Source organism: Nelumbo nucifera, chromosome 2, assembly GCF_055504915.1.
Source record: "Nelumbo nucifera cultivar China Antique chromosome 2, China Antique-T2T, whole genome shotgun sequence".
In the NCBI taxonomy this organism is placed as follows: Eukaryota; Viridiplantae; Streptophyta; class Magnoliopsida; order Proteales; family Nelumbonaceae; genus Nelumbo; species Nelumbo nucifera.
This window is the reverse complement of record NC_142650.1, coordinates 113260696-113286397: the sequence shown is the minus strand read 5'-3', so window position 1 is coordinate 113286397 and position 25702 is coordinate 113260696. Positions and strand designations below refer to the sequence as shown.

General features: G+C 39.8%; 1 protein-coding gene across 2 annotated transcripts in view; it reads right to left on the bottom strand.

Annotated features, from left to right (window-relative positions):
- OVA5 (Lysyl-tRNA synthetase, class II) overlaps positions 1-25069 on the bottom strand; it is a 40869-nt gene extending 15800 nt beyond the window's left edge. Inside the window, exons 1-6 of one of the 2 annotated variants that reach the window (XR_737570.3) lie at positions 24725-25069; positions 21350-21568; positions 20601-20712; positions 18155-18263; positions 16561-16618; positions 1653-1721 (exon numbers count right to left, since the gene is read on the bottom strand). Coding sequence is in view for 1 of the 2 variants with exons in the window: in XM_010278075.3 (XP_010276377.1) it covers positions 1653-1721; positions 16561-16618; positions 18155-18263; positions 20601-20712; positions 21350-21568; positions 24725-24931 (774 nt within the window). In the remaining variant the exon portion in view is untranslated. The remainder of the gene's footprint in view (positions 1-1652; positions 1722-16560; positions 16619-18154; positions 18264-20600; positions 20713-21349; positions 21569-24724) is intronic. The other variant, XM_010278075.3, reaches the window with a different exon arrangement.
- Positions 25070-25702: the final 633 nt, after the last annotated feature.

The following is a 25702-nucleotide window of genomic DNA, read 5'->3' as shown; positions in this document are numbered from 1 at the left end:
ATTCAAGTTCAATAAGCTAAACTAAGGCATTATTGCTGCATTTGGTTGCAAACAAAATAAAAGAAAGGAAAAGAAAATCTAATAAAAAGTGACTTTCCTTAATTTGGTTCACAAGGGAAATCAAAAGAGAAAAGAAAGTTAAGACAAAATAGGATGATGAATTTTCTCTTTGGCCTCTTCTATTTTCTCTAGCAAAGGCAAAGGGTTTAAGGAAAATAGTGGAGAGCAACAGGAAGCAAAACTCTCCTAAACAAAATCCTCCTTTCATTCTCTTTCCTTTTATCTCACTTTTACACAACCAGATGCAATGTACATCTTCAAAGACAGTGAAATTAACAAATATATAAATCCTGTTTTACTTCACAGAGAAAGTTAAAGCTCCACCTTAAACAAATCCATGGAAGAGGTTTCCCAAACAAGTCATCCTGTGGAGTTAGGAGTTAGGACTAAAAAAAGCAGCTACATACCAGAAAGGGTTTCGTATACTTGCTACACACACTTATGAACTGAACAGTTCTCATCTAAATGACCCCCTTCCATGTCTGTATTCATTGTCCTACATTTTCCTTTTACTTGAAAGAAAATAAAATATTCAGAAGCTTTCATCCCCACTGAAAAATGTTCAATAGAGAAAAAGGATATAGGCCTAGCATGGACATGCCAGATGCCATCACTGATCACTGTTTGAATAATAGTTCACACCATCCCAGTGTTTTAAAAGCGCAAAGCACAAAGTAAAGGCATGCACCTTTTTGAAGCAAGGCACAATATTTTTAAAAATAAATTCAAGAAGTTGCAAAAAATGTAAACGAATTCAAAATAAATTAAGAAAATATTTAAAACAATAATTAAAAAATAAAACTTTGATTTTAAACTAAATGTTTTAAAAAGCCTATTAGCTCAAATTAAAATAAATAAACATAAATATATAAAACATATTCAAAGTGAAAATGCAAAAAAAAAGTCAAAAATAGCATACAAAACATATTCAAGCATGTCAACTTTAATTTCTTTATTTCTTTCCTGATTGCATTATTCCAAATAGCTAATGTGATTTTAAACATCTTTTATTCCTAATTCTACAAGTTGCCTTTGTACCAAGCCCCTTGAGGCAAGCCCAAACAAATCCATGTTAGGGTCTTAAATTCTAAATCCCTACAAAAATATGAATAAACTACATTAGCAAATAGGGGCTTGTTTGGGTTTGCCTCAAGGGGCTTGGATGGGGATTAGGGGGCAGAGCCCCCAGGGCCTAACTGCTAGGCTCAGAAAAGAGCAAAATGTGCAAATTTCGAAAAGTCACATGCCTGGGCTGAAGCACAAGGTGCACCAGGTGTGCACCTTTTGAAAGTACTGCACTTGGGGCCTAGGTGAGGGGCATACCTTAAAATGTGCCTCTCCTGTGCACCTGAGGCACACCTTTTAAACCACTGCATCATACTTTACATGATAAAGAAAAGGAGGAGCTTCCTAAGAAGGTTTCTGACAACCTATTTGGATCTTTTCATTATAATATGGAATATAGGCACATCAGAAACTTCAGAAAAAAAATATATATCTGAAAGTAGATGAAGCAATCAATTAGATTGAACTGGAGTTAAAGAAAGGAGTCATTATGGAACTCAAACATAATATTGAAAATGTTGGCAAACCTGTAAAACTGGAGTTTCAACTTCAATAAAGCCCAAAGATTCCATTGTCTTGCGTATCTCTGAAACAATCTAAAAAAATGCCCTAATGTTAGCATGAGATCTTTTTCATCTTATAGTTCTAATATATATATATATATATATATTTGATAAATGAATGGCAGTTTTATTAAGAAGAGAAGAAAGTATACAATAACCCTAAGAGGAGGCAACCTCCCCTTAGAAATGAGAATATAATCACGCTCTTAACAGAACTACAATTATAAGGTAGCCCAAAACAATTCACCCCTTGTTTAGCCAAAGAATCAGCCATAGCATTTGCTGATCTGCTAACCCACTGAAATCTGACTGACATGTTCGTTGTAAGCCAATTAACTTTCTTGAGAAGATCCCCATAGCCCCAAAAATTGTTTCCAGATCCGACAACCAACCCACTACCACCTTAAAGTCTCACTCAACTATCAAACTCTCTACTCCAAGTTGGTTGGTAACCTGTATTCCTTGTACCACAGCCAGTATCTCAGCCCTTCTAGAGTCACCAACTCCCACCAGTCCTGAAAATAAGGATAGGATGTTGCTATCTTTATCTCTCAAAATTCCTCCTATACCCAAAGGCCCTAGATTACCTTGACAGCTCCTGTCAAAGTTCAGCTTTACCACTCCCTCCGGACGGGGGCTCCATTATGCTTGTAATCTATTCTTTTCAGAGGTTGTGGAAGACACTTCTGCCCAACTTCTCCAAAAATCATCAAAAGAATAATTCACAAAAAGGTCTGAAGTTTTCAGCCAAAAAATTGTCCTTATTAATATGCACTCTTTAGTTTCAGCAAGGCTTCTTTCCTTTTTTTGGAATATTCCAACATTCCTCTCCTCCCAAATGGTCCACAATATAACTACTTTGATACACTTTCATATAAGTTTCCCTCTCTTTGTTGGCCACCCAAAAGTACGGATCAAAAAGCAGATTTACTTCAGAGGGCGAGTTTCACTTGCACCCAAACAGCATAAAAACGAAAAAAAAAATATTTACAAATATTAGCAACAAAGGAACAAGATATCAATAAGTGGTGATAATCCTCACTCTTCACTTTACACAAAATACACCAGTTTGTGGACAAACACAAATAAGGTTTCTTCTTTTGTAGGCTATCTAGAGCATTGGTCTTACCATAATAGGCTTCCCAACAGAAAATAGCTATTTTAGGAGGGATAGGCCTTGACCAAATGTCTTGAATAGGGGAACACCCAAGATGAAGAAGTAGAACACAGGGACTTGAAGAAAGATGCACAAGTGAAGGATCCACTCAAAGTCAAACTCCAAATTCTTTTATCAGGTTTAGGGGGGTCCACACAAACAGAGTCCAAAAGAAGTAAAAGCTCAAAGACACAAGCAAATTCGTCATCCCTTAAACCTTGACGAAAACCAAAGTCCCAATGTAAAGTCAATGAGAAACCGGGGGAAGGAACCGAAACATGCTTTTTTTTAAAGAGGGAGATAGAATAGAGAGAGGGGAAGTGATCTTTTAGGGGTTGAGTACCCACCAAAACATCTTCCCAAAAAAGAACAGAATTTCCAAAGTAGACATCATACCTCACAAACTTGAGGAATTTAGGGAGAGTGCCCAATTTTTTTTTTTTGATCAGTAACAAGAAACTTTATTAATGATATGAAACTATGTGAAACTTAAGGTACAAAAGGGGAGGTAAAATGTCTTAACTCCCCACCAACAGAATACAATGGAAGAAAGTCAAAAGTTAGTCCAAAAAATTGATTCCCTATTCACCCCTTGCTTGGCTAACCCATCAGCAAATGAATTAGCAGTCCTCTTCACCCAGCTGTAATGCACCACAATATCCCTACTCAGCCATTTGAATTTTTTCTTCTCATTGTTATAACTCCACAAACCGCTGTCTTCTTCCTTTAGCCACCTAATCACCACCTCCAAGTCACATTCAAGGACCAAACATCTGATGCTCAACTCCTTTGCTCTTTGGATACCTTCCAGGGCTGCAAGAATCTCAGCCCTAAGAGAGTCTCCTTCCCCAATTGGGCCTGAGGACATAGCAATGATAGCCCCATCCTCATTCCTGAACACTCCCCCAATCCCAAAAGGCCCTGGGTTCCTTAAGCAGCTACCATCAAAATTCAGTTTTATGAACCCAAAGGGAGGAGGGGACCAAGAAGGACTACAGGTCCTCTTACATAGGGCAGAGGAAGCTATCTCTTTCCAGTTTCTTATCAAATCAGCCACAGAGTAATCTGAGAACAGTTCCATAGTTTTTAGCCAATGTGCCACCCTTAACAGAATTAGATATAATAAGTTTTCAATGGTTCTTTCCTTATCTGAAAATATCCGTGAGTTTCTTTCTTCACATAGAGTCCAACACACTGCAGCCCTAATGCTTCTCCACATAACCTTCCCTCTCTTCTTCAGCCATCTAAAAAAAGAAGAGAACAAGCTTTGGAAGTAAACAAGAGTTGGGTCTCTTTTTCTGAAGTAGGTCATTTGTGTTAATTCTTTCTAGGAAAGTTTTCCAACAACAACTACCAACCCGAGGAGGAATGGGCCTACTCCAAATTTCTTTAACTGGGAAAGACAACCCAATATGATCAGAATGCTGAGTTAATGACTCAAAAAACGAAGCACAAGAGAAAACACCTGAAGAGAAAGGAACCCAAAATCTGGTGTCCTCCTTATTAGGATCCAAGAAAACATCTTCAAGGATGGCTAACAAAGACATGATGTGGCCCAAATCTGTATCCCTAACTGCCCTTCTCAGACCTAGGTTCCACCCAAAACCTGAAGGAGAGTCTAAGGGGCTTAAGAAGGATGATATGGGTTCATTTTTCAAAGAGGGAAATTGGTCCATCAGAGGTGAGTCCCCAACCCAATGTTGTTCCCAAAATTTTATTCTATTACCAGAGTTGAGACCATACCTGATCCAATGGGAGAAGACTGGAAGCAACTTGTATATGGTTGTCCAAGGAGAGGAAGCTGTAGCCCTTGCCAAGATTCCAGGTTCCCAACCATTGTCTTCCAACCCATGTATGCTAGCCACAATCTTTGTCCACAATTTGTCTCTTTCCAAAGGAAACCTCCATAACCATTTCCCCAACAATGCCATGTTCCTTTTCCTAATATTCCCAATCCAAGACCTCCTAGCTTTTTACATCTAGTTACCACCTCCCATCTCACCCTATGGTCCCGCTTTTCCACTCCAAGCTCCCACAAGAAATCCCTCAAGCTTTTCCAAAGTGTTAGAAACCTTTGTGGGGATCTTAAACACTAATAGGAAGTAAACAGGTAAATTAGCTAGGGTTGACCTAATCAAATTGATTCTCCCCCCCAAGGAAAGATAATTTTTCCTCCAAGAAGTAAGCCTTTTTCCAAATCTCTCCACCATTGGGTTTCAAAAGCTTATCTTCTTAGGGTTATCCCCCAAGGGGAGGCCTAAGTAAGTCATAGGCCAAGCTGAGGTTGCACAACCTAACACACCTACATATTCACTTAGCTCCCTCTCCTTCAAATTCACACCTTCCATACTACTCTTAACCAAGTTCACCTTGAGATTAGACATCTGCTCAAAGAGTTGTATTGCCAATTTTAAGTTCCGGATCCAATTGATGTCCCCACCTTCACAAAACAAGATTGTGTCATCTGCAAACTGCAGATGTGTAAGTGGCACCTCCTCCCTTCCTACTCTCCATCCTTTTATTAAATTCCTCGAATCCGCTCTATGGATCAATCTCCCAAGGACATCAGCAACCATAGTGAAAAGAAAAGGGGATAGTGGATCTCCTTGTCTTATTCCTCCCAAGGCGGGGAAGAAATCCACCACAGTTCCATTCACCAAGATAGAGAAGTGGCAACTCCTAACACAGCCCCAAATCCATTTACACCAGTTGTCTCCAAATCCAAAATTTTTCAGCACCTCCAACAGGAAAGACCAATCGACCATGTCATAAGCCTTCTCCAAGTCCAGTTTACAAACCACTCCCTTCTTGGATTTCCTAAAGCTCTCCAGACTCTCAATTTCAATCAAGATTTGATCGGTAATCTATCTTCCCTTCACAAAAGCACCTTGGTTAGGAGCAATTATGGTAGGAAGAACCTTCTTTATCCTTAGGGATAACACTTTTGCAATTATTTTGTACAAACTGTTCACCAGACTAATAGGTCTAAAGTCCCTTGGTTGTGATGCCTCTTTCTTCTTTGGAACCAGAGTAATGAATGTGGAGTTCAAACCCGGGTTACTATTCCCCTTCTGTGGAACTCCTCAAACACTAACCCAAGATCCTTCTCCACAATATCCCAACAATCCTGCTAAAAAGCCATTGTGAAACCATCTAGACCTGGAGCTTTTGTTCTATCCATTGAAAAAACTGCTTCCTTCATCTCTTCCAACTCAAATCTCTTTTCTAACCACTCTCTGTTTTCTGTACTTAGAGTCGGCCAATCCAAACCCTCCAACCAAATCCTTTCATTTAAAGGTCTTTTGAAAATATATTTGAAATGACTTACAAAGGCTTCTGCTATTTCTACCAGGTGGGATATGATTGCTCCTTCAACTTCCGACTTTGAGATAAAGTTCTTCTTTCTCCTACCATTTGCCACTGAGTGGAAAAAACCGGTGTTTCTATCCCCCTCCTTTAACCATTTACACCTAGATTCCTGCCTCCAGCTTATTTCCTCCTTAAGCAATAAATCCTCCATTTGCTTCCTTAAGCTCCATCTCCTTTTTCTGTCTTCTTCTCCAAATAGACCCCTTTCTTCCTTCATATCCAGTTCTTCTATCTACTCTACCAACATATGTTTCCTTTCTTCCACTCTCCCAAACTCCAACCCGTTCCACTCCTTTATGTGGGATTTTAAGAACTGAAGCTTTTTGTGGAACCTCATTCTGTTATGGATGCATTCCTCGGGAAGACGTACCGTCGCCACCGGCAGCAACAGGCACCTGACCCACCGCCAGCAGCAGCAGTGATTCAATGATTCTCATCCAACCCAGTTCGGCAACAGCAGCTTTATCTAGATTAGATTAGATCATCTTGCTTGTTCTTATCTTATTCTATTGCTCTTATCTTATCTTGTTAGTAGCTTATCAGATTAGGATTAGTTTATCTTATCCTTATCAAGATAGAACTGGAAGTCTCCCTATTCAGCAAGGAGACTCCCTTTGATTAGGACTCTTGTAATCTCCTATTTAAGGAGACCCCATTATTGAATGAGGATATCAAATTTCCAGTCAAGAAAGAGAGTAAAAGGAGAGTTCGGTGATCTCTTGGACAAATCACCCTCTAGGACGCCAAGATAGGTTCAGCTAGGAAGGGGAGGAACAAGGGAAAACAGGAGCTTTTCCCCGTGGACCGACCCGTGACGAGATCCTATACCCGGGCCCATAACACATTCCTTCCCACTGTACTGGTGGATTATAGTGCTCCCACCACTCCCTGATTTTCTCAATGAAGCCCGGATGGATCAACCACATGTTTTCAAACCTGAACAGGGCAAGACCATCACCTCTCATTTCCTCCTTACACATCACTATAGGCTAGTGGTCCGAGGTAAATCTAGGAAGCACCCTAGATGTTAAGTTACCCTAATGTTCCTCCCAATCTGTAGAAAAAAGAAACATGTCCAGCTTAGAGCATATTGGACTTGATTGGAGGTTGGACCAGGTGAAGGTATTATTTAGGAGTGGAAATTCTTTAAGCTCAAAAGTATCCACAAACTAATTGAAGTTCCTCATACTTGTTGTCACTCTCTGTCTAGGGTTGTTGGTTTCCTCGGTAAATCTCACTACATTAAAATCCCCTCCCACACACCATGGTCCTTCCCAAAGGCCACTAATATCACTCAACTCTTCCCATAATTTCTTTCTCTACCTATAGTCATTGGGGGGCCATAAACATTTGTTAGTACCCATTCAAAACCATCTTCCACCTGCTTGAACTTTAAAGAAACAGAATGTTCACCTATTAACTCCTCCACTCCTATTAGCACATCTTTCCACAATGTCACAATCCCACCTGAGGATCCCCACGACAGAGCAGCTGCCCACTTAATCCCCCTAGCTCTCCTAACACTTCTTGCCCATCTGCAATCAAAATCCATTCTTTTGGATTCTTGAAGTAATACCACATCTAGATTAAACTTCTTAATCACCTCTTTAATTGTTACTCTCTTCCTAGCACTACCCAGCCCCCTCACATTCCAACTTAGGATTCTCATTTCAATTTTGTAAGAGGCAGCCCTATCACCACTGAAATCTATTTAAACCCTTTCCTTCTGTCCCCTCTGGCCCCAAACTTCTTATCCCCCTCAATATCTCTTTTTAATCTCTCAACTTCGCTCAATTTTCATTTCTTAATCTTTCTATCCTCCTTTTTTTGTAGAAATGCTTTTAAATCATTTGGGTTCTTCAGTTTACACCCCCAGCTTTCCCACAAATTCTGCCACTGAATCTTCCCTACAAGTTCCCCCTTTATCTAGTTTTCCAAGCTCTCCACTTCTAACCCTCTCCTCATTCCTTATCTCATTCTCTCCACCAGAAACTCTTGCTGCCCCATTTGTACCCTCCCTTTGCAATTCATTCCTCTCCACTTCACCCATTATTCTCTCAATGATACCCTAGATCCTTTTATCCCTGCAATTTATTCCCATCACCGTCTCCCCCTCCTCCCCTTGTATTCTCATTGTGGCTTCCTATCCATGGGCCTCTAACTCTTGGTTGGAAAGGGAATCTGGAACAAGGGACACAGAACACTCATCAGTAGCAAAAACTGAATTGACAGAGTTGACAGAGTTACCTGGTTTTGACTGAGGGTTGTGGGAAAGGGGCAAAAGAGGGTGGTCGGTTTTCAAACCCTATAAAGAGCAATTGGAGCTTTCTGTCTCCTTGGATTGGAGGGAACTATTCCCCGCCAATTGGTCTACACAAAAACCTTTTTCCTTTACCCAATTGTCCACCTCTCTGTGATGTACCCTTGTTCAAATCTGGGTTAGTTTGAGCTAACACCTTTTTAGCTACTTGCATGGCGCTAAAACTTGGTAAAGGCTTGTCCGTTTTTGAACTTTAGCCCACCCTATTCGTGTTCACTGGAGCCTCCAAGTCTATCTTTTGTACTCCCGCCATATCTCCAAGAAAGAGATGCTTCAAGTTTAATGTCTCTCTGATTTGTCCTTCATAGAATCCTTCCTCTACCGAACCATTAATACTTGCAATTTCTTCTAAACTCCCCTCTGCATCACTCTCCAAACTGCAACTTATCCACCCTTGGTCTTCCTCCTCTCTTTCTTCTATTTTGTCTCTAATGTAGCGCGGGTTTGGGCGATCAACTACACCGAAATCCTGCTTGTCACAGTCCAGATGATGGGTCCAACTCAGGGGACGCTTTTCTCCTTCTGTTAGCATTTTCTATGACTGGCCGACCCTTTTCTGGAAGAAAATAGATGAAAGTTTTCGTCTACAATCTCTTTAAGTCTCTCCCGCCCCACGTGATGCCTTAAGTCGTCACGTGGACCACTAATGGTGGCATGTGGTCCACATTTTGGTTCGCCGCTCTTACCCCCTGCGACTGTTCATTCTCCTCTTTTGCTCTTTCGCGCGCAGCAGGTTTCTTCACCATTCCCTGGGTGTCACGTGTGCTCCAACCTGCGACCTCACCATCGTCACCTACCTCTAGTCGTCTTCCCCATAGAGACGCGTCAACTTCCGATGCTAGCCAAACCCTGTACCAGGCTCCATCTGAGAGTATGTCAAATGCACGAGGCAGGTTCTCAGGCTTAATCCCTGCAACTTTTATCTCCACAGCACGCAAACTTCTCAGGTTTAGCTCCAGTAGAACACCCCCTAGGGCTCTGACGATTTTTCCTAAGGTCTATTCGTTCCAGAGATTAAAGGGGAGTCCTAAGAGTTTGATCCGGAGGTTGCTGTCCTTTGGAACTACTTCATTGCATATTGGAACCCAGTTTTGTATTTGTATCAGTCCTCCATCTACTTGGACTGTATTGAAGCTCAGTTTCTCATCGCCTGTATCAAGGATGGCTTTCTTCTCAGCAAAACAGCAATAAGACGACATCACCTTCTAAGCCCAGTCTTTCTGCAACTGCATCTAAGACTTTCGTCCAATCCCTTACAGTCCTATCTGCTGTTAATACCATTCTGTGTTCCCATTTGCCTCTCCCTTCTTCAAGTGTTAATTTTCGAATTCCAGTTGAACTTGCTACCATAATCTCTTGACGATATGGACTTTGCTTCTTGCTCTACTCCGAAGTACCACAACTCGTTGGAACACATTCACACAGTTTGTTATCCAATCTTTCTTCAACCTTCCTCTCGATTTCCAAGAGAAACGCCTGAATGTTATTGGTGAAGGAAATCCAGCCTTGTCCCCTCTGTCCTTCCGGTATGCATATTACTTGTTTTTGTTAGTGCCAAAGTTTTCTGTTACCATGATAAACCATCCTCTCCCATTCCTTCTCAGTCACGTTACATAGTTCTTCCCTGACAATGTTTACTGTTCCATCAACAAAGCCTTTCAACCAGTAACATGCTTCCTTTGGTACGAGTATTGTAGCCCTACTACCTTCCCTGATTTTCAAATATGCCTTACCTCTTGTCCATCCCTGCTCGAATAAGAAATGTTTAGCTTCAATATCCAACTCCAACCTCCACTTCCCCGCCGGCCTGAAGTTTCTCTCCTCTCGTTCCATCTTTCCCTCCAAAACATTCACTTGGTTACATCAGTTTATGAAGGTATATGATTTACCAAGGTGTTGTGAGCAAAGCCCGTCAAGATACCTTAACATCCCAACCGATTTCAAAGCAGACATGGATACTAGCCACCACCTCATGCCATAATCTCTCTTTCCAAAGGCCACCTCCAAAGCCATTTGCCTAGAAGAGTTTCATTCTTGGGGAATAGTTATGGAGGTATCATTTAGTGAAGTGGGAACAACTTTGTAAATCCAAAGAGCAAGGCGGGCTTGGAATAGGGAACCTAATCTATATGAATACACATTTTTAGGGAAATGGTTTTGAAGGTTTCCTTTGGAAAGTGACAATCTTTGGCAGAAAATAGTTGCAAGCATTCACAGGACATTGATTAATGGATGGGATGCAAAAGTAGCCTCTACATTGACTTCACTGATTCACTCTCTCCTTGGAAAACAATACAGGCGGTATACCCATCTATTATTAACTTCATTAGATATGATGTGGGATGTGGGACTCAAGTTTTGTTCTAGGAAGACCATTGGCTGGATGAAACCCCTCTTCAGTTTGCCTTTCCTAGCCTATACTCTTTGTCTAACTATAAACAACAACCAGTCTCAAGATTTGTTATCTTTTCTCCTTCGGGGATAAACTGAGATTTCAGATTTAGAAGGGGTTTGAGGGACAATGAGTGTGAGGCTATTATCCAACTACTGGACAAACTTCAATCAACATTCTTGGATCAGTTAGTAGAAGACACTAGAGTGTGGTCTTGTACTCCTAATGGGGTATTTACTTGTGCTTCCTTTCTTAATGCTCTCTTGCAGTCCAATACATTGGAGAGAACTTCCCTGTAAAAGAAATTTGGAGCAAGCTTATCCCACCTAAAATTCAAGCGTTGTGTTGGGAATTATTCCTTGGTAAGGTAAATACATGTGATATGCTTCAGGTATGAAGGCCAAATAAAAGCATACCACCTCACATGTGCTTTCTTTGCCTTGCAAGTGGTGAATCCTTATCTCATTTGCTGCTTTCTTGCTCTTTTGTAATTGGAATTTGGGAATTCTGTTGTTCTCTTTTTGGTTACAAGTGGACTTCCCCACAAGACGTAGTAAGTCTTTTCAGCCCAAGTTTCCTAAGATAACCAAGAAAGAGAATCAGAATTATGTGGAAAGCAATTTGGGATGCATTAGTGTGGACTGTATAGGAGGAAAGGAATGGAAGGATATTTAATGAGAAAGTAGATTGAAAGAGAAAATTTGTGAAGTTATAAAAATCAGAGCGGCACATTGGATAAAAACACTTGATATATTCAAAGATTTTTCAGTGAATGAAATCAAAAGGACATGGACTGAAGTGGCTTTCTCTTCTAAAGAAAAGGATAAGATAGTCATGGAGAGGATACCCCCAACAACTAATAAAGTAAAACTAAATTTTGATGGGAATTCCATGGGAAGCACTTGCTATGTATTCAAGACCTTTGGGGCTGGGAGACTCACTAAAGGATGAACTGTTGGTGCTACTGCAAGGTTTAAGACTCACTAAACAATCAAGCTTTCAGCACTGGAAGTAGAGGTAGATTCAAAGATGACCATTTCTTGAGACAGAAATAAATAGTTACTGCCATGGGTCTATAGGCAAGAATTTAGGGAAATACGGAGCACAACACAGGAGCTGAAATTACATTCAATTGGGTAAGGACTGCGAATGGGATGGCTGATGCTTTAGCAAAACAAGGGGTATATAGGCAACAGCTGTTTTGAGTGTCATTGTAACTTTTGCAAATGTGTGGGGGTTGTAATCGCTTTTTATGTACTAAACAGTTTAAGCATCACTTAATAAAATTCTTAAATTTCTTGCTGATCAAAAAAGAAGAAGAGCTTCATTCTTACTAACTAAATTCCCTAACCCTAAATCCCCTTCTTTTTTACTTCGGTTCATCACTTCCCATCTGATCAAGTGATCCTTTTTCTCTTCCCTGGCTCCCACAAGAAATCCCTCGTCAAATTTTCCATCCTCTTAGCTTCCCTGTTAGGTATCCTAAAGAGTGACAAAAAGTAAAGTGGCAGGTTGGCAAGTGTTGCTCTAATTAAAGTTACGCTGGCCCCCAGAGAAATGTAGTTCTTCTTCCAGGTCACCAGTCTTTTTTCGAACTTTTCAACCACAAGGTTCCAAAATCGACTTTCCTTTGGGTTAGCACCTAGGGAAAGTCCTAAATAGGTCAAAGGCCATTCAGAACAGGTACAATCTAAACAGGCAGCAATAGACTCCATCCCCCCCCCTCCAAGTTTAACCCCACCATACAACTCTTCTCAAAATTGATTTTCAGGTTGGAGGCATTCTCAAAGAGGATTATTAAATTCTTTGGGTTTCTCGCCTTTGTCAAATCATAACCCTCACAAAAAAATTGTAGTGTCATCTACAAACTGAAAGTGAGTTACCGGAACTCTATCTCTGCCTATTCTCCACCTTCTTATTGACCCAGTCCTGTCCACTTCTAATAAGAATCTACTAAATGCATCGGCAACTAATGTGGATAAGAAAGGGGACATTGGATCACCTTGTCTTAGGCCCCTACAAGCTGGGAAAAATCATTGACTACCCCATTGACAAGAATAGAGTAATGGCAAGAAGGCAACAACTAATACATTTACACCATCTCCAAAACCACACTTCCTTGGCACCACTAACAAGAAGCTCCAATCCACTAAATCATAAGCCTTTTCAAGATCCAATTTACAAACAAAGGTTGTACTAGAGAAAGAGAGAGGGTTTGGCACAAGGTTGTCAGAAGTATTCATGGACACGCAGAGAATGGTTGGGATGCTGGAGTATCATGACAGGATACTCTAAACTCTCCATGGAAGGCTATTATTGCCTTGGCATCCTTCCCCAATTTTTTAGTCTTATCAGGTATGATGATTGTATTAGACATAGGATTCTTTCTAGGGAAGACACCTGGATTGGTAACTCCACCCTTAAGGATCTTCATCCCTCTTTGTATTCCCTCTCCCTCTTTAAAAATGAACCCATTCAAAGGTTTGTACCCTTATCCTAGTCTCCTGGCTTGAATTGGAATCTAGGTTTTAGAAGGGATCTGAGAAACTTTGAGCTAGACCAAGCCGCTCTGCTAATTAAAACCCTTGACTCGATTTGTTTAGACCACTCCAAACCTAATGCTAGAATAACACTTTGGGTATTTTTTCTTGTGCTTCTTTTTTCTCTCAGTTGTGTTCCACCCCTAACCCTCAACCCTTCTTTTGTAAAGAAATTCGGTTTAAACCCATCCCCCCAAGGTGGGATCCCTATGCTAGGAAGTATATCTTAGCAAATTAAACAATTTGAACATCTTGCAAAAGAAAATATCCAACCTTAGTATTTCCCCAAATTGGTGTATCCTTTGCAAAGCTAATGGAGAAAGTTTCCACCACCTACTAATCTCTTTCCCTTTTGGTGTAGAGCTTTGGGAGAAGATTTTTGGTCTTAATAGTTGTAGGTGGACGTTGCCTTTGCAATCGGGGGACTCTTTGACCCTACAAGCTTCAGGTGGCCTAAGAGAAGAGGGAGAGTTTTATGGAGATATGTTAGGGTTGCTCTAGAATGCATAGTGCGGGAGGAAAGAAGTAACAGAATCTTCAATGATAAAGAGAGGGATAAGACTTCTTTTTGGGATTGCTTGCGGAACAAAGCTATTGATTGGGCTTAAATATCGCATTTTTTTCACAATTCTCTTTAGTTGACATGTGGAGAAACTGAGAAGTGGTTGCAAATTCTTCTTCAGTTAAGAACAAGCCAATAGTTGCCTAGAAACCCCCTGAAGAAAGAAGGCTTTATCAAGCTAAACTTTGATGGTAGCAGCCTCGATAATCCCAAGCCTTTTGGTCCAATTGGAGTGGGGGTGCAGTTAGTGCAGAGGTCTAAGCAGTCTTATAGGGAGCACAGTTGGCAAAAAAATGAACTTCGCAAGATAGATCAGTAAAGGAGACTGTAAATTGGAAATTGGGTGGCTGAAAGAGCTGGAGACTATAGTGTGGTCATATAGGGGTGATGAGAAGATTTAAGTGGCTAACCTCCAATTTAACGGTTAGAGTTCAGTGTGAGAAGAGATCAGCTAATGGGCTAGCACTAGCAGACCTCTTAACTAAGCAAGGGGTGCATAGGGATCAATTATTTTGGGCTCAATTGTAATTTTGCTATCTTGAAGCAACATCTCACACCTCATTGTGGGAACTCTATCATGTACCTTTTGTTGGTTCATCTTGATTAATCTTAATAAATTACTTTATTACTTATCAGAAAAACAAAGCCTTGATTACCCGATCTTCTTATCTCCTCCACACATTTCATTTGCTATTAAAATCTAATCAATTATTTGTCTCCCTTGAACAAAGGCACCTTGAGCTTAACAGATGAGGGAAGGGAGCACCTTTTTTATCCTCAAAGACAACCATAGCCAGAATCTTATAAATGCCCGTCACCAGACTAATATGTCTAAAACCTTTTGAATATTTGACCTCTTTCTTCTTTAGAATCAGGGCTACGAAAATAACATTAACTCCACAACTTATAGCAAACCTATCTTTAATTTCTCTGAAAACCTCAAACAAGTCTTCTTTAATTATATTCCAGCAATCTTGCAAGAAAGCCACAGTAAACCCATCCAGCCTTGGAGCCTTGGATCTATCCATTGAGAAGATTGCTTACCAAATTTCCTCCTCAAAATTCCTTTCCACCCAACCTTTGTTTTCTTCAAAAAGTCTCAGCCAAGTCACACCTTCCAACTCCACTCTATTACCTAAAGGCCTCCTCAGAATAGATTTGAAATGATCAACATAACAATTGGTTATCTCCTCTCAGGATTCATGAACCAATCCATCCACTCCAAGTTTAGTCACCAGATTTTTCTCCTTGATCCATTTACATCTAGATTTCTGCCTACAAAAGAGCCTCTTCTAAATCCCTCTTCAACTTCCATCTCAATTCTCTTTCCTATATACTCATGATTCTTTGGGACTCCTTCGCATCCAATTTCTCTATTCGGACCAACAAAGAAGATTTCAATTCCTTTATTCTCCCGAATTGATATGTGTTCCATTCTTTTAATTTGACCTCAAACTTTTCAATTTTGTGTGGAATCTCACCCTACTTATTTCTACCCTCCACCAATCCTCAATCTTCTTCACAAAGTCCAGGTGTGTCAGCCACATGTTTCTAAAAGGGTTCCTATCCTAGCTCAATGGGACAATGGTCAAAAGCAACTCTGGGTAGAGTTGTGGCTATCAAATCCCTCCAATGAATTTCCCAACTTTCGTTAAAGAGGAATATGTCTAACTTCAAGCAAGCTGGGGTTTCCTGAAAATTGGACCAAGTATAGTGAGCTTGCAATAAGGGAGTTCCTTCAACTCAAACTATTAATGAATTCATTGAACTTCCTTATGTTGGTTGTAATAGTCCGTTAAGGATTGTTTGATTCATTAGTAAATTGAATTACATTGAAATCCCCCCAAACACCAAGGACCCACAACTCTCGAATTCCAAATAGTTCTTCCCAGAATTCATTCCTCTCTTTGTAATTGCTTGGTCCATACACATTAGTTAGTATCCAAGTGAAGCCATCCTCCACCACTCTAAACTTTAATGACACTGAGAAATTTCCTATTAACTCCTCCACAACATCCTCTGTCCAGAAAGTGACAATACCCCCTGAAGTCCCCCAAGAAGGTATAGAAACACAACTTATTCCTCTAGATTTCCAAATACTTCTTGCCCACCTTCTGTCGAGTTCAACTAATTTGGCTTCTTGTAACATCACCATATCCAGCCTTTCCCTTCTATGGAGATCCTTAATTAGCCTTCTCTTCCATGCACTACCTAAACCCCTCACATTCCAACTAATGATTTTTATGGGAACAAGGATTTTGGAACCCACCTGAAGTTACATGCCCCCACTTAGAGGCATTCCTTCTCTCCCCTCTTCCACTAAATCCAAATCTCCTTCGATGTCGAAAATCAATCTCTCCACCTCTGTTCTTTTCTTCTTCCTTTGGTTGTTTGTTATTCCAATTTTGTATAGGTTTCCCTAACTTTCTTCCAAACCAAACACAGATTAAGATCATAAAAATCATAAAGCTGATGAGAAAAAAGATCATAAAAATCATAAAACAGAAAATTAATAAAAAAAAGTACTCCCCACCTTAGCTCTTGCTCGGAATACATCAGCTACCTCAGGATTTGCAATCATATCTACATACCTAGACACAAAATATGGCCAATAGATATTAAAATCAATTACATGAAAAAAGAGAATAAGTGCACTATTTTATCTCCAGGAAATGAAAAACTGAAATAGAGCATCTGTGAAAATGTCAACAAAATTGAGTCTGCTTGGTGATTTTATAAGTAAACACCACAAATTTCCTCTTCCTTGAAATTGAGTATATTGTATACATCACTTTAACAATCAAAGCGACACTAACACATAACAATGACAACAGCAGGAATGATGATGAAGATATAAATCATTTTAATGGTTTATTGCAACCTTGCAGTGGATTGGTAGTAAGTCTGTTCAAAATTCCTGAGGAGAATCTGTTTAGTGTACATATCACAATAGTCTTATGAGACTTTTTTTTGAAGAGTAAGAAATTTTATTCAAAAGAAAAAAGGTTACAAAGAGGTGACAAGCAGGTACCTCGACAATATAAAGCAACTAGAAACCATCAAAAACAAACTGGAGACTGATACAAATCTGAAATTCAATTACATTCCACAAGATCTCCCCCAAATCTGATCTGCTAATCTGTTCAACTCAGGGATCACCGGACCCAATCCGAGACAAAATGCCCAACAAAAGCCACCAACACCTTAATACTTTTGAAAACACCCCGTGACACGTCAGCTCTTTTGGTTAAAAGGCTACTTATCAGGTTCTCAATGGAGTTCTCCTGTTTCTCTTCCCCAATCCTCTCTAATCCAGCTTAACAACCTCATCCTCCTCACCCCCTTCTTTGTCCCACTCTCTCTCCTCTCCTTCCCTCCCCCTCTTTTTACTCCCTCCTCTCTCTCTCTCAAGTTTCTCAAATGCCTTTCTCGCAAAGTCTTCCCCTCCCCAGAAGAACAGACCCAAGGATTTGCCCACTGTCACCTCCCTCTCTACTAACTTGCTAATTTCTACTTCTCCGTCCTCGATTGTTACCAGCCCTCCCTGTTCCTCACTCCTTTTCTCCTCCTCTTTCACCCTTCCCCTTCTTCCCTCCAGATTTTCCTCCTGAATTAATGTTTCAGCCTCCTTTCTTTCCTCAAGAGCCGATTCAGTACCCAACACTCTCCTCTTCCTATAATATACTTTTTCCAGCTTGTATCCCCAATCGCTATCATCAGAGGCCTTCCTCTTTCTTCCATTGCCCCTCTCATCTTCTTCCCCAATCCTTTTATCCCCCTCCGACTGAACCACCTGCAACTTCTTCGATGTTTGCTCAATAGCAGTGTTAATCGTACATACCTCACTAGTGGGAGAATAACATAATGAATATGTCATTCAGCTTGAAATTAAAAGTTTGAAATGATTTAAGTACCCATAATTTAACAACGGATATAGCACCGAACATCTATCAAAAAAAAAAATGGATACAGCAGCAAAAAAACAGAATGGCAAAAGAGGACTCATGCTATTCATAATTTCTTGTGATATCTACAAGAATTATGGTATTAAGTTTCATGATATTCATCTGTTGTCACCTGGCACTGTATTATCATTCTAGAAATAGAAAAGTTATTTTATAGTTTACCTTTGGCGATATCGCTTATCTACATCAGTAAGACCATGATATTTATCTGGCAATGGAAGTAGAGATTTTGTAAGAATTGCAAATGAATTGACACGTACAGAAAGCTCCCCTGGGAAAAAAACACATAATAAATAAGTAAGATCATTTGCAGCATTCACAAGGACAATACTAAGATAGAGAAACATGAACAAGATAGTTGCCAAAAAAAATAAGAAGCAAGGAATAATGGATGGGGTGGGGGAAGCCGCTAAAGTTGGGAATGAACCCAGATGACAATAACCAGTTCAAAGACTAAATCGAGTGTTATAAAAGCAGTGGCAGTGTTTTAAAAGCGCAAGGGTCAATTTGCGCCTGAGGCGCAAGGTGCAAGGCGAGGCGCGTGCCTTTTTGAAGCAAGGCGCAAAAATACGTAAAAATTGCTAAAAATTCAAAAAAAAATGCCAAAAAAATCAAAAAATATTAAACATAATATTAATAAAAAAATATAAACTTAAATTTTAAAATAATGTTTTAAAAAGCCTATTATCTAAAATTAAAATACATAAACATAAGATGTAAAGCATATTCAAATGAGAATTTAAAAATAAAATCAAACATATAAAACATTTTCAAGCATGTAAAACCTCTATTCTCTTTTTTCATTCAATTGCATTACTTCAAGTAGCTAATATAATGTAAAACATATTACATTCCTAATTCTACGAGCCGCCTTTGTGCCACACCCCTCAAGGCAAGCCTAAACAAGTCCACATTAGGTCTTAAATTCCTAGTTTCGACACAAAAAATAATGATTTTATAATTGTAATTGCTTTTTAAGAATACATTTTATTAGGATGAATGAATGAACAACATTACCAAATTGGGAGTTGGGAGCGGAGCCCCCGCCCAGCCGCTACGTTCAAAAAAAGCAAAATAGCATCAAATTTTCAAAAGGTGCACGCCTGGGCTGAGGCACAAGGCGCATTAGGCGCACGCCTAGGCGCACCAAGCGCACGCCTAGGCGCACCAAGCGTGCGCCTTTTAAATCATACCGAGTGCAACTAAAGTGCAAGGGGTTCCTAGAGCCAAAGGCACAAGGTGAGGTATGCACTTGAAGCCTTGAACAAAATGAGGTGTCACTTAAATTTGAAAGGAAAAAATTGAAAGAAAAAACTTAATATACAACCTTGGCCCACCCAAACAAAAATATCCTCTTTTAATTGAATCAAGCTAGTACTTACCCCTTCCACATCTTCCCATCCCTCTCATACTTCTGGACAAAGTCCTAATCAGCTTCATCGGTCCCATTGCAATAGGGGTTAGGATAGCGTTTTCTTCCTACCTTATCCCCTGGCAACCCTTGGTTCCACAACAACGTATAGATCCTATTCTCATTAGCCAAGGCAAAAAAAAAGTGTACATCCTATTCTCTTTTATGACTAGACAAAGATTCTAAAATGGCCCTCTCACGACAAACCATCTAAATACTCCCTCCTTTTGACACTTTTCTTCTTATTCGTCTTTCCACATTCCTTTCTTCCATTCTCCAAAATAGGCGTTGACCTCATTCAGGCCCCCCAAAGGAAAAGGCCTAAAGCTTTTGCCACCTAAATCTCACAACGCACTACTTTTTAGGTTGGGATGCTTCATCAAACAGATAGAGAATAGTTTAGAAGTCACTAATCCTCTAAACCAGTTGGCCCACTACTTATATTAGTGTAAATAAAAGGTGTTTACAAAAATACCCCTGTTTAAGTCAGGACAGGAGTGCCCTTAATAAAAGAAAGGAAATAGTAAGTAATCCTACTGCCCCAAATACAAATCTATTCCCCTCAACACTAGTATTTCCAGTATACTATTTTTCCCAGAAGCTGGTAGAGAATCATTTGGCCCTAAATCTTCATCATCATCATTTGAGAAGAACTTTGAGATTGTTTATTGACAATAAATTGCCACCTTAGCTTGCCTATCCTCTGGCTTCTGAATTCAAATTTAAAATGAGCAATAAGCAAACCATTATGTATTAAAATTCCTGCTTTAAATGTTTTGAAATTCCAACACCAATAACCACTTTGAAGCCCCTTGCTGTTTACAATTTTTTTAGCAGATCTTATAGCAAGTAACCTCTGTGGCTTTAAGATGTGGTATCCTCACACCGACCCACAAAAAGAAGTCCCTAAACTATCCTAAAATAACTGTTGTATTAGAGTTATAGATAATTTTTAAAATTCATATGACTTAAATTGCAGATAAGGAACATACATAAAGGCATCATAAGAGAACTTGACAACATGGAAATACGACCAACATTGGATCTTCATTTCTCACAGCAAAGGATAAAAACAGAAGCAAATAGCTCAACACTGTTAAGGATGTATTTTGCCATTAGGATTTCTACAGATCAAGAGGGTTCAAAGAAATCCAATTAATGACTGAAGATAGAGCAGAGGTAGATTTCAAGGATCACCTTTCTCTGTCCTCTTTATTGAGCCACTCGTGCCTATTATATCACCAATATCAACAAGTGTCTTCAACTTCTCAAATTGATCATTTAAAAGCCTTTCCTTCTCGCAGTAAAGCTAAACACCAGAACTTCATAAGTTTAGAACAACACTTTTAAATGTTTAAAAAACATAAGCGTGGGGTGCTCAAATTGTTATTTGTTAAGCAAGAGGAGCTTGTAGATATACAACCAAATTCTTTATTTTTTAAGTTTCTGACTTCTGTACATACATGTCAGTATATCACATTGAAAAAAAAATGGCATATCAAAGGATGAATTGTGTGAGATTAAACCAAGGACTGCCAATTCTTAAACATGCCATGATTTTCCATTCTGAGACCAACCTGGTATACAAAAACCCACTCGGACAGACATAAAATTTAGTTGGTTCAATCAGATTCAGACTGAGCCCATCCTTTTAGTATATTATGTATTTAAAATCAAAGACAAAAGGTCAAAAGCAATGTACGGATATAGGTTACACTGCACCAACTATCAGAACCCATTTTAGGCAAGATTTTTGTGTTACTAGACCTTTTTTTCCTGCTGTAAGAATTCTCTTTTCCAGATTACTATATTCCAACATGTTAAGGCAGATCAAGAAAACCAACCCTAACCACCACAAAAGAATTTCAATGTTGAAATCCATCCAAAGAAATATGAATCAAGAATGCTTAACAAGCATAAAGCAGTAAATAAGAACTTCAACATACTTGAATTGTCCCGGAATCATCTCTTAAAGTCAAAAAAGCAAGTTTTCCAAATGCTCTACGAGCTACAATTCTTCCAGCTATTGACACTAAATCATCCTCATTGCATGATTCTTCACCATTTCCCAGATTCTTATATTTATCTTGCAACTGTCTTGTAGTATGAGTCCTATCCCACCTATATGCATAAGGTTCACAACCCTTGGTCCTTAATTCCTCCACCTGAAAGAGAATGAATGTTCACCAAGTTCAAATTGAAATATTAAAGAAATGAAGGCTTCTTCGATTAATGAGTGCAAACCATGCCTCATATAGTTAAAAACACATTCAGTTGGAGAAGAAATAGCAAACTGAATTAACAGAAAATGGCACCTGGTACTAAATTATATTAACCAATTACAATGCTATATAATATAACATTAACTTTATAGTAAACATTGTATACTTACGAAAAAAAAAATTTTGTTGCCACATAAAAATCCATCATTAATTTCTCAACTTCTTTTGCAATAGCTTGTGGTATCCTAAAGACAAACAAGTAATACACAAGGAAATTTGCTAAAGTGGACTTGATAAGCGTAACCCTACCAATCGTTGAAATATGATTCCTTTTCCAACCAGCCAACCTCTTCATTACCCTTTCCACGATAGGGTGCCAGAAGGTGTTGTTTCTGGTATTAGCACCTAAAGGAAATCCTACGTACTTAATTGGTGACGAAGTCCTGACACATCCCAAGATTTCCACAAAGGAATCCACTTCCCTATCCTCCAAATTAATTCCTGCAATAGAACTCTTCTCCAAATACACTTTTAAATTTGAAACCCTCTCAAATAACTAGGCAACAGAATCCCTATTTATCATCATCCGATACAATTGTGCCCTATTCACCCCTTGTTTGGTTAGAACATCAGCAAAGATGTTTGCCCCCTTTGTGACCATTGTGACCATCAGAGTTCAGCTATCAAATACTGTGCCGGCCTTATTACTTCTCTCACGACATGTCTATATTGCCATGGCCCTATGCTGTTATTTGCTAGGCAACTTAAAATGACCTAGGAGTCTTTTTCCAAATGATTTCTCTAAAGTACAGTGATTCCCCAACTTTAAGCCTCCATGTACAACAAGCAATACAGCCCTGAAAAATGTTTCTCTGACTTGTGCCTCGAGACATATGCCTCATTGTCACAATGTTAGGTTTGTAGCAGAAGAAACCCGTGAGGCGTCCAAGCCATGTGCAGCCAGGATAAGCCTTTGTGTGTGTAAGGGCCATGTGTCGGCCCAATGATGTCTCCACCAAGGTTAGTGGCGCTGGTTCATGACCTCGCGGCACATGGCCAAGGCACTATGTTGTCTCTTGCCGGTCCATGGGAGGCGCCTTTACGTGCCAAAGGGGGAATGCGGATGATGTGAGGCAACCATTGTGCCGATGATATGCTAGCAACCGCTGGGCTGTGAACACACCTGTGCGTCGTGGGCAATGGAGTAGCTCGATTAGCTTAGACACGAGGTTGGCAAGGTGTAGGGTCATGCTTAGGCCAGTTCCACGTGCAAAACCTCCCCTTGATGTGCGTTGCGCAGTGCCGATCCATGCACTATCCCCATGAGGAACCCTGATAGCTAGCCATTAACCAAGGCCACCCTGCAAGGGATGTTGGTCTATGGAGTGCCAAGGTCAGGCACCCAAGGAGGTCGACCACCCCTCCTCAAAGAGTATGTTAAGCTTTTGGTGGTCTGCCAAAAAGGATACATCACTTTTTCTGAAAAATCATACTAGAAATATTTACGATAATGCCACTTAACATAAGCCCACCAACCATAGGTAAGGCTAAGCTTGTGTCAGACTGTGACATCATTGCATGTCTTTGCCTTGGTAGGCGCTATGTCTGTAAGACTTTTAGGCATCAAAACTTGTATGGTTTTGATATAGGTAACATAGTTGTCTTTCCAACAGGACCAAGATCTTGTAAATCCAACATTTTTTGAGCATGCTATGTGATAGGGATCATACTGCAAACTTCAAGATTTACAAATGGATAAATCCGGGGTGGGCAGGGACTTTTTGTACAGCAATATAGAGCTTCCTCTTTAATGGGTTGGGAAGGCTTTTTGTTTCTTTTTTTTCTTTTCTTTTTTTTTTTTTGGCTTCTGATTGATCAATCTCTTATACATCCTGTATATCCTTCCCCTCTCTTTTAATGAAAGTTTTCCTTTCTCAAGAAAAAAGATTTATAAATGGATAAGAAATGTGCCCAACAATTCTAAGGCTTTGGTTCTTATTTGGCACAATGATGGTTCAGATTCTAGCTGGGAGCTAGAATAAATTCCAGGTGCTTTGAGTTAGTAATTAAGTTTAAGAAATAGAAGTAGTTAAGAGAGTGTTTTACAGCAGGAGTGTTTGACAGTAAGGTTATTTTGGTTATATAGTTGTCAGAAGTCATTGGTTTCGATTTCATTTAGTACTCCTAAGGCAAGTAAGAGTAGAATTCCTAGTTAGAGACAATCAGCTGCTATATTAGGTTATAATTTATAAATATGGGTATATTGGTTGTTTCCCATGACAAAGAGAATAAAATACATAAGTTTGTTTTATTATGTGGATGTGATGCTTCCAAGGTTTGGCTTTGGCCTTTGAGACCTGAACGTTTTAGGAGCATTCCTACATCAACCCAACCATGCAAAAGCTCAGGTTGGGTTGGGCTCGCACAAGTTGCAGCCTTACAAATGATGGGCATCAACATGGTAAAAAAAGACGATATCCATCTGCCACTATCATACTCTACCGCAACGATTCAGTGAGTTGTTTCTTCATCTAGCTTCTGTAACCTGTGGGCAGGCCACAGTGCTTCTCACTCGACATAGCAGTTACAATTTACATCCATCCAAATTCTGATTCATAAGCCATCTGAAGCATCGCACTTCATATTCATTGCAAAGTAAATAGTTATTTTTTATTGGTCCTTGATGACTCCCTTCCTTCCTGATCCTTCCTGAATCAACACCTAGAATGTAATGTTTCCTGAAATCCCCCTGATATTTATACCAGTTCAATCCACTTCATAGTTGCAAATAACCAATTTTCTCTACTCTTATAGTCACCGTCTATGGTTCTTTTGAAAATGCAAATGACTCCTTGAGCCCTTCAAGTTCAATTTGCCATCTACGCCTTCACAACTCATGTTAATGCACTATTTAATTTCCTACTAGCAATTAAATGTCGAAATGGTTTTGAACGTCGTCGTCAGATAATCAAAGTTGAGAATTGGATGCATAGAAAAAAGTTTAGTATCCAATTGAATGCTTTGACTGGATTTTATCCAGACAATGAGATTTGTATAGAGAAATTTGTCACGCGAGTAGGGAGCAGTGCTAGCATTTACCTTTTTGAGGCGAATGGCACGAATGGCGTCTCTGTCAGAGGTGGAGGATGAAGGAGAGGAGGAGGGTCGGCGTCTGTTGCGGTCGATGGAGGAAGCACAACACCGGACCACCACCAAGGGCCTGGCTCTCTTGGTGGTGGCAGAGGCGAGGTGAAAGAAATGCTTGAAAGAGTGCGACGATGCGCTCCAGGCCTTCAACGCCTCCATCTTTGTCAGCTCTTGCTTCTCCTATCCGATAAGCTGAGCTCTGGGGAGCTGTCTATCTTTCAGTCGCGAATACAGCTACGGGGTTCAGGGTTTAGAACGCATGTGTGTTTGGTAACGAATGCGGTTTTATTCCGGACGGACCTGATCCGGAGCATCATCATCCATTTATCCCACGTACCAATGAAAACTGAAAAGCAGATAGTAGCCGGTTCGTTCCAGCAGAGATGGAAATTCGAATCCCGCTACTACCAAATTTGGGGAAGGGATCAATGCTGCGTTTGTCAATCACTTAGGATATGTTTGGTTTGAAAGAAAGAGTAGGGAAAAGAAGGGAAATGCAGAAAAAAAAAAAAAACTATATAAGATTTGTAAAGGTCTATTTTTTTCCATTCCTTTCCCTACTCTTTCCTTCAAACCAAACATAGCCTAAGCTAGCTTATAGGACTGTACATGGGTTAGTTTGGTTTTATTTTTTTTATCCATCTAAACAATACTATTGGGTTGGTAATTAAGCCAACCAAAACCGATTAACAATAATACACAAATTATTTTAAATTCCTTTTGTATTTTGGTCAGTTTTATTGGTTAACCAAGTAAAAGACCAAAATTCGAGTTTAGATCTCTTGCCCACATTAATCGCAGCCACACATGGAGAATATCTCTTCTTTTATATAGTATTATGCAGGGGGGAGATGTTCCCAAAAGCAAAGAGAGAGAGAGGGGGGGAGGATATTAGGACTGACATGAACTTTTGTCACTATGATAGGACTA